This window comes from Bufo bufo, chromosome 1, assembly GCF_905171765.1.
Source record: "Bufo bufo chromosome 1, aBufBuf1.1, whole genome shotgun sequence".
Classification (NCBI taxonomy): Eukaryota; Metazoa; Chordata; class Amphibia; order Anura; family Bufonidae; genus Bufo; species Bufo bufo.
The window spans coordinates 51,426,226-51,438,568 of NC_053389.1; the positions used below are offsets into that span (position 1 = coordinate 51,426,226).

Sequence of the window (12,343 nt, forward strand, 5' to 3'; positions counted from 1 at the left end):
TAGTGGTTGTCACCTGAATGACATTATTATTTAAAGGGCATCTGTGACACTGCCTGACCTGTTCCATGTGCGCTTGGCAGCTGAAGGCATCTGTGTTGGTCCCATGTTCATATCTGCCCGCATTGCTGAGAAATATTAAGTTTTAATATATGCAAGTGAGCCTCTAGGAGCAACGGGGCGTTGGCGTTACACCTAGAGGCTCAGCTCTCTCTGCAACTGCTGCACCCTCTGCACTTTGATTGACAGGGATAGGCAATGAAAACATCATCATGCCTGGCCCTCTCAAAGTGCAGAGAGAATTGAGACCATAGGTGTAACGGCAACGCCCCCGTTGCTCCTAGAGGTCCCTTTGCATATATTAAAAATATTAAAACATCATTTTTCTCAGCAATGTGGGCACATATGAACATAGGACCAACACAGATGCCTTCAGCTGCCAAGCGCACATGTAACAGGTCAGCCAGTGTCATAGGTACAAAACTGCTGACAGATGGACTCTAAAGCACTGTGTAAGTGTCAGTCTTCACCGTCGTTCTGGCATTCTATTCATGAAACAGAAAGGTTCCTCCCACGTAGGAGAGGACACAGTGACTATAAATAAGATAAATCCATGATAGATAATAACCCTGCGGTCAGTAACAATGGGGTATCTGTAAGCTCCTCCCCCCCACACACCCCAGCACGGCGCTCTATTGAATGGTGCTCTGTAGCGGGATGTGGCGTTTGTGGAGCTTGTGAGCGGACAATGGGGTCATTCAGTCGCCCCCGGTCTGTGGAGTCAGCCCCCGGAGCCGGAGACACAAAGCGACTGTAGTGACACTAAATTCCAAAGCCTCGTTCACACTGCCCCCTCTGTGCCGCAATTTCCGCGCAGTCACATGACCATCTGACATTTGTGCACTTAGAAGAATGGGTTAATTTCGCTTGCTGCGATCCCCATCACCCAAATCCATTGCAGACGGGAGCACGTGCTATTGCTCCCTGTTATCAGCCATCATACAACTTGTTGCTAGAGGTGTAGCTGCATGTTGGGGTGTGTGCTCGGTCCTACGCTGGTTATTCTAGGGTAGGGGGCTCCCCGCAAAAACCACAACGCACTGCGCTGACAGCGTCCGCCGCATGTCTTCCGCCGCCGTGTGTGAACGCAGCCTGAACCAAACTAATCGCCTGATCAATAATCAGTGCTGGAGGAATCTGGGGAGCGACGCTCTGTCGTCCCCCCCCCCCCCCACACACAGCTGGACCCACAGGAAGGAGATGGGGGGGGGGGGGAGGTCCCAGCTGTCAGCGACGAGCACAGAGCTGGGGCGAGCCTTCAGTCACAGGGCGCAGCGCCACCGAGCACCACCATGAACCACAGGAAGAGGAGCTTCACGTTTGGGGGTTACACGGGGTAAGTGTGGCCAAGACCCCCGACCACAGCGAAGACTATTAACTCTTCAGGAACCAGAGCATCTGCAGGATAACGTGCAAATATCCTGCAGATTATTACACCAATGACCTCTCTAGAAACCTGCAGAACATCGCTCTGTCCTCTCTACCTCCTGACAGATACATAGTTATCTATTCTGCAGATTATTACACCACTGACCTCTCTAGCGTCTGCAGAACATTGCTCTGTCCCCTCTACCTTCTGACAGATACATAGTGATATATTCTGCAGATTATTACACCAGTGACCTCTCTAGAGATCTGCAGAGCATTGCTCTGTCCTCTCTCCCTCCTGACGGATACATAGTGATATATTCTGCAGATTATTACACCACTGGCCTCTGCAGAGTCTGCAGAACGTTGCTCTTATCTGTTAATGGTGTGTGTGTGGGGGGGGGGGGGGGGGGGGGTAGAGTTAGAATTTAGACATAACAGGTTATTTCTTCATCCAGAACTTGTGAAATAGACAAGAAAAGAAAGCGCGAGAAGTCAGAACGTCCTGAAATCAGACTTCAGACCTGGAGATTTCCCATGATCCTCTCTGTGTGTGACCCCAGCAACCAATCACAGGACAGCTTTCATTTTTCTAACACAGAATATGAAATGAAACCTGGGCTCTGATTGGTTGCTACTGGCAACAGAGGCCTCTTTACTTTCTGTCACTTTCATAAATCCCGCTTTTAGCTTCCCTCTGTCGCTTCTCAAATTTTTGGGAGTTTTATGGAACATCTAGACATCTCTCGCTCTCCTCCTCAAATCTTCTGTTCATTCCTGTCTAATACAGATAATTAACCCCTGAGTGACAACATGATAACTGGAAAATGTCTAAAAATGCACGGGACATCCGGAGACTGCTCTCTCCCCGCCTCAGGAGAAAGCAAGTACAATGTGAGGAATAAAGGGGTATTCCCACCTCAGACATGGATGGTTTATTGCTAGGATATGCCATCAATGTCAGATAGCTGCGGGTCCCTCCTCTAGGACCCGTTCCTTTCTCCAGAACTGGGCCCCTAAAGTGAAGAAGAGCATGCTGCTCGGGTTTTTTCGGAAGTCCCATAGCGGTGAATAGAGACGTAGAGCCACGGCTCCATTCAACAATATGGGACTACAGGAAATCGCCCAACCAGCGCTGGTCTATTTTCGGAGCTCCTATGGCGGTGAATATCGGGTGGTCGCGCATGCGCTTCTGTTCTCCGTTCATTTCGAGGTGGGACCCGCACCTATCTAACAATCCTTGCAATATACCATCCACAAAACACGGACAACAGCAGCGCGTTTCCCACATTTTCCAGTCCTGCACATTCCACCCTGTGTTAGAAATGCCTATTCTTGTATGTTTTGCGTTTCTAACACAGGGTGGAATGTGCAGGACTGGAAAATGTGGGAAACACGCTGCTCTTGTCCGTGTTTTGCGGATCGGTAATATGGAGGCGGTCGTGTGAATGGACCCTTAAAGGGGGTTGGCTCATCTCAGACACTGATGGTATATTGCAAAGATTGTTGTCACTCAGGGGTTAATTCTATCACTAAAATAAAAAAGCGGATCGGATACGGAACAAAAATGCAGTTGTGTGAATGGGACCTAATCCTCACCCCTTTAAGGCTGCCATACACATCAGATAAATGTTGGCTGAACGCAACAATTTCACCTGGCATATTCCCGGGTTGCCCTTACCGCTCTGTCACCCAGCTTTCCTGGGCTCCTGCATGGTATATTTAGCTATTCAGACGCCATTTGTGATTGCCCGTCGCTGTTCTCATCATATCCATGTACCCAGCATTAAGGGGGGTGAACATATTCATTGTCCAGATTACAAGGATTAGTAGCGAGCCGGGGGTCTTATCAGCGAGCGAGTCTCCCACGGACGTGGCCTCTAATGATGAGCGCGGTGGCAGACTGGGCTTAACTCTCCTCATAGCAGGGCACGGCTTAGGAAAGTAGGGCAGGAGCGGTGTGGGCACCACAGGGCATTTGTTTCCTTCTCTAGCTCCCTGACATCATTACACCACATCTGTCCTGTGCCCCGGGCACCTGCCGTTGCTTTATGCTGCGCCATTAAAATCTTGGCCGTATCCAGCTCGGGAGACATGCCGGGGTGGCGGAGCTGCAGAGACGTGAGTCTGGGAGGGGGGGGAAGCGGGTAGTCCAGGTCTGTGCTGCCTTCGCCAAGATGAAGTGCAAAAGTTCTGCGACTTTCTTATCCACTTCTTGTTTTAGTTTCTCACTCTTGTCAATATCTCTGCTTGCTGTCAGTGAATGGGGAACCTGCCGTGACCTTAAACTTCTCACCGTCACGAGTTTGCTATAATATATCTGTTCCGACAATCCACAGTGAGGATAACACATCTCCCCTGTCCCGTTTGTAACAATGTATCAGTGCAGGTAAAATGGATCAGTCTTTTACCCTCACAGAGGATTAGCTAGACTGGAGAGATTGTACCAAACCCACAGCTGTGCGGAGGACTAGGTCAGGGCCAGTTTCCATTTGAATGTTTCCATTCACTGACAACGAGCAGAGATTGTCGAAACGGCACAGGCCAGCTGAAAGTTGCAGGGCTTTTCCTTCATGGAGGAAGCTATGTTTACATGGGACTGCACCGGTTGGCATCTCTAATGATGACCGTTGCACAATTGTTCTCTGTTATCAGCATGTCCTGGTGAGAAGGTCGGCGCGTCACGTGAATTTGGAGTCCCGCTCCTGCCTGATCCCTCCGCAGCTGCAGGTGGTTTAAAGGGCATCTGTCAGCAGATTTGTACCTGGCTGACCTGTTACATGTGCGCTTGGCAGCTGAAGGCATCTGTGTTGGTCCCATGTTCATATGTGCCCACATTGCTGAGAAAAAGGATGTTTTAATATATGCAAATTAGACTCTAGGAGCAACGGGGGCGTTGCCGTTACACCTAGAGGTTCAATTCATTCTGCAACTTTTCTGCACTTTGATGGGACCAGGCATGATGACATTTTCACTGCCTGGCCCTGTCAATCAAAGTACAGAGGGCATGGCAGGTGCAGAGAGAGCTGAGCCTCTAAGTGTAATGGCAACGCCCCCGTTGCTCCTAGAGGCTCATTTGCATATATTAAAACATCATTTTTCTCAGCAATGCGGGCAGATATGAACATGGGACCAACACAGATGCCTTCAGCTGCCAAGCGCACATGTAACAGGTCAGCCAGTGTCATAGGTACAAAACTGCTGACAAATGCCCATCAAGTTGGTAAATTCGGGGCATCTAGACCCTTCCCTACGAATGCCCCAACTCCATCCGGGAACAACCACTTACGTGCGGGGCTATTGTTATCCCTGACCATTTTCAGCCCGGCACAGGTTGAATTTGTTAGGACTGGCAAATTAGGGACAGTTGGCAACTATGCATTAGCATGTCACCAATCCACAGTGCACCCACAGCCGATGCCAACCATCTACCAGGCTGAGGCTATGTTCACACAGCAAAATCCATGGCAGATAGATAAGGTCATTTTTGGTGGCAGATTTCTAATTGGGTGGTGGTTTTAGAGGAGTTTTTAAAAGCATTTTAGAAGTTTTTGGTTGAGGATTTGGAGGAGTTTTTGTTGGCGCTTTTCTACCGTTTTTGGTGGCAGAAACGCTGCCAACGTTTTTTTTTTTTCTGTTTCCCCATTGATTTGAATGCAAAAACCACTCTCATGCCACTTCTGAAGCGGATATTGTGGCGTTTTTTTTTTTTTTTAAATTGACGTCAATAGGTGGCGTTTTGATAGCGGATTCTGCAACAGATTCTATGACAGATTTTAATCATTTGAATATACCCTGAGGATACTAGGCCCCTGGATATCTGCTCCGGAGGACAGTGTGATCTCCATAACAAGCAATTTATGTAATCTGGGCCCTCTGCTTCACTGATTTCTACAGGGGGCGGGGCTGTGACAACTATTCAGACATGATATAGAGCCTGGTTGTCGGCAGTAGATGAATAGCTGCTACTGTAGTATTAGTGCAGTGCCCCAGAGGATGACTGCGAAGGGTCAATTACTGATAGAAGGGTTAATTTAATGTTGCTGAATTAAATGTTGTGATTGCTTGCTAAAGCCCTTATTTCTATATGCGCAATGTATAGCTAATAGCAATGCATGAGCAATAAATGATCAAAACTGACAGATTGGTTAGGTTACCAGGGTGGTGGACCGGGTCCAACCCTGGTTATTTAATTGAAGTCTTAAGCCGCCCATATATATTCAATAGCTGTCGGACGAATGATTGTTCAGAACAGAAGGGTTGGGCATGCTGGATTTCAGGTGTTTAGCAGCAGCTTTCCCCCCCTCTCCCTTCACAATAAGTTGAGTTAGTTGTTGGCCAGCTATTATCTCATGTTTATGGTCGGCTTCGGAGTCCAGTGGGCGGTCCTACTCTTTAATTGGCAGCTATCTCTGTAATCATGCACAATCACTGATAGGACCACCCACTGGACTTCTAAGCCTGGAGTGATCAGCCCTGCTTTAGGCAAAGTCCCCCATAGGCTTTCCCCTCCTAATTTTGTCACTGCGCCCCCCCCCCCCCCCTGTTTTCCGTAGATGCGTGTTTATTCTGTGTTTTCTTTAGATTTTAATGGTAGTCGTTCCTGTGAAATCTATTCTGATAAGGCTACATGCACACGAACGTTATTTGTTTCCGTGTCCGTTCCGTTTTTTTTTTTGCGGATAGGATGCGGACCCATCTATTTCATTCATTTTGCTGTCCGCATCAGTATGTCCGTTCCGTAGCCCCGCAAAAAAATAGAACATGTCCTAATCTTGTCCGTTTCAAGCATTGTTACAATGGATCTGCAACAAAAAAAACGGATGGCATCGTTTTTTTAGTTTTTTTAGCGTATCCGCAATTTGCGGACCACAATACACATACGGTCGTGTGCATGTAGCCTAATGGTGACATCCAGGAACCGCTGCCCCATTATAACATTATATTGTCACAAGGAGTGTGTGTGCAGTCTTGGCCCAGGACGTCCTAAACTGTAAAGGAGATAAATGAGACGTCGGCACATTAGTTGCCTGGATACTCATCTGATTCTGGGAATTATGATGCATTTGATAATAGACAGGCGGCAGGAAAAGAAATCAGTCTCCCAGTGTCATCTGCACCTGGCTATGCAGCTGCTGGAGATTATCTATATGGGATCAGGTGATCTCTTTACGATAATGATCCCCAGGGATCCCACTGGACATAGATCTCCACTGTGGACAACAGAGACATTCAGATCTGACATTCTAAGTACTTGTTCTGACCCTAAATTACTGATGATGCCCCAGAGTATTTACAGAAATCTCCACTGTACCAACCAATGAAAAAGCCTCTCACTGTGATTGGCTAAGATTTTTCCTCCCCTTGCAGCTCCTCCCCTGAGGATCCAGTCTGATAATTTTTTCCTCCCCTGAGGATCCAGACTGATAGTGGCCGCCTCAGGATCACCTGGTTTAGGGTCATTGTGTTATTGCTTTGATGCCTGATGTGATGTGTGAGTGCAGGCGATCTGATCTGCCCCATGTGATGCAGATCTGGGGTGGGGGGTGCACTTTGGGTTTAGTGTTTGTTACCCTGGACTGATCACTTTCCCTTCTTCTTCCTCACAGGCTGGATCAGTCAGCTGTCTCCCAGAGACGCCTTCGGTGAGTCACCTAATCGCTGCCGTCATTATCGTAGTCGTCGTTGACATTGTTATGTTAAAAAGCTGCAGGGTTATATAACACAACGTGCAGAAGGTTATAATCTCCAAGGAAATCTGCGTCATACATTATATACAGATAATGAGAGATGGTAATGTTATATGGAGAGCTGAACTATTCTGCAGACTGTATCACGCATGAGAGGCTTAAGACTGCATTAGACAGCCCGATTCTGCCGGCGATTGTCTGGAAGGAAGTGCTCCTTCCTGGCAATCGCCTGTTCGCTGGTGGAGGAGACCTCTGCTATTACATGCAACGATCTCCTCCACAGCATGGGGAGGAGCGAAGTTATACCATCGCTCGTCCCCATGCTGACCAGTTGTGATTAGACACCACGATCTGCCACCGGCAAACGATCATTTTTAAACCTGTCAAAAGATTTGGATTGCCCGATCAGCGAGCATTCGCTCATTCATCGGGTAATCGGCGGCAGTATTACACTGCCAGATCATTGCTAACGAGAGTTCATACGAACTTTCGTTAGCAATGATTGGCCCGACAATCCCCTGGTGTAATACAGTCTTTAGATACACGGCTCAGTAGATAGTATCACATGTGATAGGATTAGATACCGTGGCTCAGCAGACAGTATCACACATGCTAAGATTAGATACAGCAAACAATATCAGATGAGATAGGATTAGATACAGCAGACAGTATCAGACATGAGATGCTTAGATGCAAAGCTCAGTAGATAGTATCACACGTGATAGGTTAGATACAGCGGCTCTGCAGACAGTATCACACATGATAGGATTGGATACAGCAGACAGTATCACACATGATAGGATCGGATACAACGGCTCAGCAGACAGTATGATAAATGTAGACAGATACAACTGAGTAGACAGTATCAGACATAATAGGGTTAGATACAGCAAACAGTATCACACATTATAGGATAAGATGCAGCCGCTCCGCATAGAATCACATGCAATACCAGGCTTAGATACACAGCAGCTCAGCAGACAGTATCACACTCTATAGGCTTAGATACACAGCTCAGCAGACAGAAGCATATATCAGACAATATGACACATACAGACAGCGGCTCAGCCGATAGTATCTCACACAATAGGCTTAGATACACCACCTCGGCAGTCAGTATCACGCATGATACATGTTTGTAGGGCCCTCTACCTCCTGGTCTTGGACTTTTAACCTGAGGCTGTGGTTCTGTGTATCCCTCTGGGGGGTGGGGGTCGTAAGTTTAGCGATTTGGGTTCTATAAGTCATTGCATTTGGCTTCTGGAAGCTTCTGTGAAGTCTTGGGATGAGGTGACCTGTTATTGGAGGTTTGGGGTCCACCACAATACAGTGAGACATTGCTTCTGAAGACGTCTTATGAGGTAGCTCTTGGCTTCTGTTGAGGGTTCTGAAGACCTCTGAGGATGTGAACCCTACTGATGAAGTTCTTGGGTTCTGTCTTGAGTAAACATCTTGGCTTTTGTAAGTGTCTACAGAGGTTCTTGCGGTTGGAGAGCCCAAGTCTCAGATTCTCAGCTGTTTCCCCAGGTGGGGTATGATCTAATCCCTAAAGTGGGGGCTTTGATCAGTTCCTCAGATTGTAGTCAGTACCGGGTGCCCCCGCTAGCTCTCAATACCATATAATGGGTATCTGCAAAGGAGATTGATGTCCGTGGGTGCCACCTGATGAGCCGGTATTATAGAGATAACCTCGGGGTGAACCCCAACATCATGGAGGCTTTCCTGTTTCGTGGTCCGGGGAAGCCATCAGAGGCTTGGGATCTTGTATCTCTGATATGGACAGTGGGACCCTTCTTGCTGCGAGGCGACTTTTCATGGGCCACATTATAAGCCAATAGGGAAATTTGGGCACCTCTGGTAACTGTGGTACGACATATCCAGCAGAACATTGGGGCGTCTATTATAAATTTTGGAAAATTTAACATGAAAACAAACGATTACCAAATGTTACTGTGAGAATCCATGCTATCCTATACTATTGTTGAATCATATGATGTCTTATGCTCCAGTCACATCCAAAGCTGCACTGGTGTGTGCAAGCTCACAGGTTGTACAACCTCATATTTCACTACTACCCCCAGCAGGTTCAGTGTCAGTACAGAGTGTGCTCTCCTATGGTTCATTAAATTAAAATTAAAGTAGTCAAAAAACCCAACAACATGTACTGCAGCACAATCCACCAGAACTGTGGCTCTGGATGTGATTGGAGTACAAGCCATGATGTCACAACATATGTTACTGGAGTAGAAAACATGGTCTCACAGCAGACTTGTGACCGCAGCTCTGGATGTGTCTAGCGTATTAGACATGATCTGACAACAGGTAGCTGCAGCTCTGGAAGTGACTGCAGTATGAAACATAATATTCCAACAGTATTGTGATTGCACCTCTGGAAGTGACTGGAGTATAAGATTATGTAGCATCAGAATAATAATTGTAATGTGATTGGAGTATGGGGCATGCTGTAACAGCAGTATTCTGAATGCAGCTCTGGATGTGACTAGAGTACCAGACACCATATAAGAGCAGAATAATGACTGCAGCTGTGGGTGTGACTCGCATATAAGACATGATGTAAGAATAGAATAGTGAATGCAGCTCTGGATGTGTCTGGTGTATAAGACCTAATGGAGTTCTGGATCAGGACAAGGTCAGTAAGGCATCACGGACGGTAACCGTATTTTGTGGATCCGCAAAATGCATATAGTCATGTGCACGAGGCCTAAGGCCCCTTGCAGACGAGCGTTCCTCCGGCAGAGAGTCCGCCAAGTAGCTCCCAGCCTGACCTCCCAGCGCTGCCGGGGGTCACATAGCATTATATTGATTTATGATGCTATGTAACCCTAAGGGCTTGTTCACACGACCGTGTGAAGCCCGTGCCCGTGCTGTGAACCGCAAACTGCGGTCCGCAATGCATGGGTACTGTCCATGGGGCAGCCGCATGGGGATCGCAGACCCATTCACTTGATTGGGTCCGCGATCCGTCCATTCCGCAAAAAGATAGAGCAAGTTCTATCTTTTTGCGGCGCGGAGGCACAGAACAGAACCCCAGAAAGCACTCCGTGGTGCTTCCGTATTGTTCCGTTCCGTGCTTCAGTTCCGCATCTCCGGATTCGCAGACCCATTGAAGTGAAGGTCAGGCCGGGTGCTGCGATATGGAATCGCTGTGGGAGGAACACTTGTGTGCAAGGGGCCTAAGGGATTTTAAGGGTCCATCCACATGTCCATAATTTTCTTTTCCAGATTTTCGTAACATTTTTTTATGGATTCGTGTTCCCACAGAAACCTTCAGTTTGTTAAGGGGTACTCCTGGGCACATGTGGATGATAGATGAGGGCTCTGAAGGTGCGGACCTGCACCTATCGGGGAACAGGGTCCCCTCAGCGATGGTGGAGAGACCTCCGTGTGTGAGGCTTATAGGAGTCATGGATAGAGATGTGCGCCACATTGTGTAGTCTGATGCTGATGGGTGCAGTCATGTGGATGATGAGAGTTGTATAATACCCTCACATACTCTCACCAGCGCATTATAGGGATGGCGAGGGTCATCTTCTGTCCTGTTTGTGTAGACTGCCCCAGCAGATCTGTATGTAATACATTGCATGGCAGCTCATCTCTTAACACTCATTAAAATTGTGTAACGGGTAAGTGGGTGTGAGGATGGCACAATGTGATGGGTATGTGTGTCAGATTGGAAGAGAGTGATGGGTATGTTTGTGTGAGGCTGGCAAGCATGATGGATATGTGTGTGAGGATGGCACATTGTGATGGGTATGTGTGTGTGGGAGGCTGGCAAGCATGATGGGTATGTGTGTGAGGCTGGCACAGAGTGATGGGTATTTGGGTGCAAGGCGAGCTTAGCCTGATGGGTGTGTGGGTTGCCACAGTATAATGGGCATGTGTGTTTGGTGGGCACAGCATAATGGGTATGTGTGTGTGGTGGGCACAGCATAATGGGTATGTGTCTGTGGTGGGCACAGCATAATGGGTATGTGTGTGTGGTGGGCACAGCATAATGGGTATGTGGTGGGCACAGCATAATGGGTATGTGTGTGTGATGGGCACAGTTTAATGGGTATGTGTGTGTGATGGGCACAGTTTAATGGGTATGTGATGGGCACAGCATAATGGGTATGTGTGTGTGGTGGGCACAACATGATGGATCAGTGTACGGGGGCTGGGTAGCAGTGGATAGTGACATACTGGTGCCACTGGAATGCTGTCTCTCTCCCATGGAAAGCTGGGTGAGGGAGAAAAGTCTGGGAAAGTTGGGTTTTCCTCTGTTCATCAGGCAGCTGGGCTGTTAATGAGGGATAATCATGGACAGACAACATTTTTATATTCTGTGGTGTTACATAGGACTGCATGTGACATCTACTACATTATCTGTACTAAGAGAGCTATCATCGTGTTATCTGCGGCGTTACATAGGACTGCAGGTGACATCTACTGCATTATCTGTACTGAGAGAGTTGTCACGGTGTTATCTGTGGTGTTACATGGGACTGCAGGCAACATCTACTACAATATCTGTATTGAGAGAGTTATCACTGTTATCTGTGGTGTTACATGGGACTGCAGGTGACATCTACTACATTATCTGTACTCAGAGAGCTATCACTGTGTTATCTGTGGTGTTACATAGGACTGCAGGTAACCTCTACTACATCATCTGTACTGAGTAAGTTATCTGTGGTGTTACATAGGACTGCAGGTAACCTCTACTTCATTATCTGCACTAAGAGAGATATCGCTGTGTTATCTGTGGTGTTACATGGGACTGCAGGTAACCTCTACTACATCATCTGCACTAAGAGTTATCACAGTGGTATCTGTGTCACCTGTTGTTACATGGCGCTTCACATGCGGTGACCACCAGGTGGCGCACGGTGATCAGGGGCTGCATAGTATGAAAGGTCTGGAGCTCTGGGTGTCAGATATGGGGCTGTTAGTACCAGGGTGAGATGAGGTGTAATGTGCAGCTCTGCTGATCTGGGGAGGACAAACAGGAGAGCAGGAAAGGCACCTAATAAGGTTTCCTGCTGTGAAGGGGTTAATACGGGGGCTGCCTAGTAGAGTCGTGCAGTCGATTATAATGCCTATGTAGAGAGTTTCTGACACCTGACAATGTTATTTCAATTTGGAGTCATAGCCGCGTTCACCGGTGGATTATGGGAAATCATGTGGGAGAGATCCTTGGGGCGCGTGCTGGCACGATCTGTTTTCTC

General features: G+C 47.7%; 1 protein-coding gene across 3 annotated transcripts in view; it reads left to right on the forward strand.

Annotated features, from left to right (window-relative positions):
- The first annotated feature begins 1,325 nt into the window (after nucleotides 1-1,325).
- The window catches only part of LOC120994803 (RAP1 GTPase activating protein), a 71,258-nt gene continuing 60,240 nt past the window's right edge, over nucleotides 1,326-12,343 (forward strand). For all 3 annotated transcript variants that reach the window (XM_040423643.1, XM_040423629.1, XM_040423637.1), the window contains exons 1-2: nucleotides 1,326-1,393; nucleotides 7,035-7,070. In XM_040423643.1, the coding sequence (XP_040279577.1) occupies nucleotides 1,350-1,393; nucleotides 7,035-7,070 (80 nt within the window). In that variant the 5' untranslated portion in view covers nucleotides 1,326-1,349. The remainder of the gene's footprint in view (nucleotides 1,394-7,034; nucleotides 7,071-12,343) is intronic.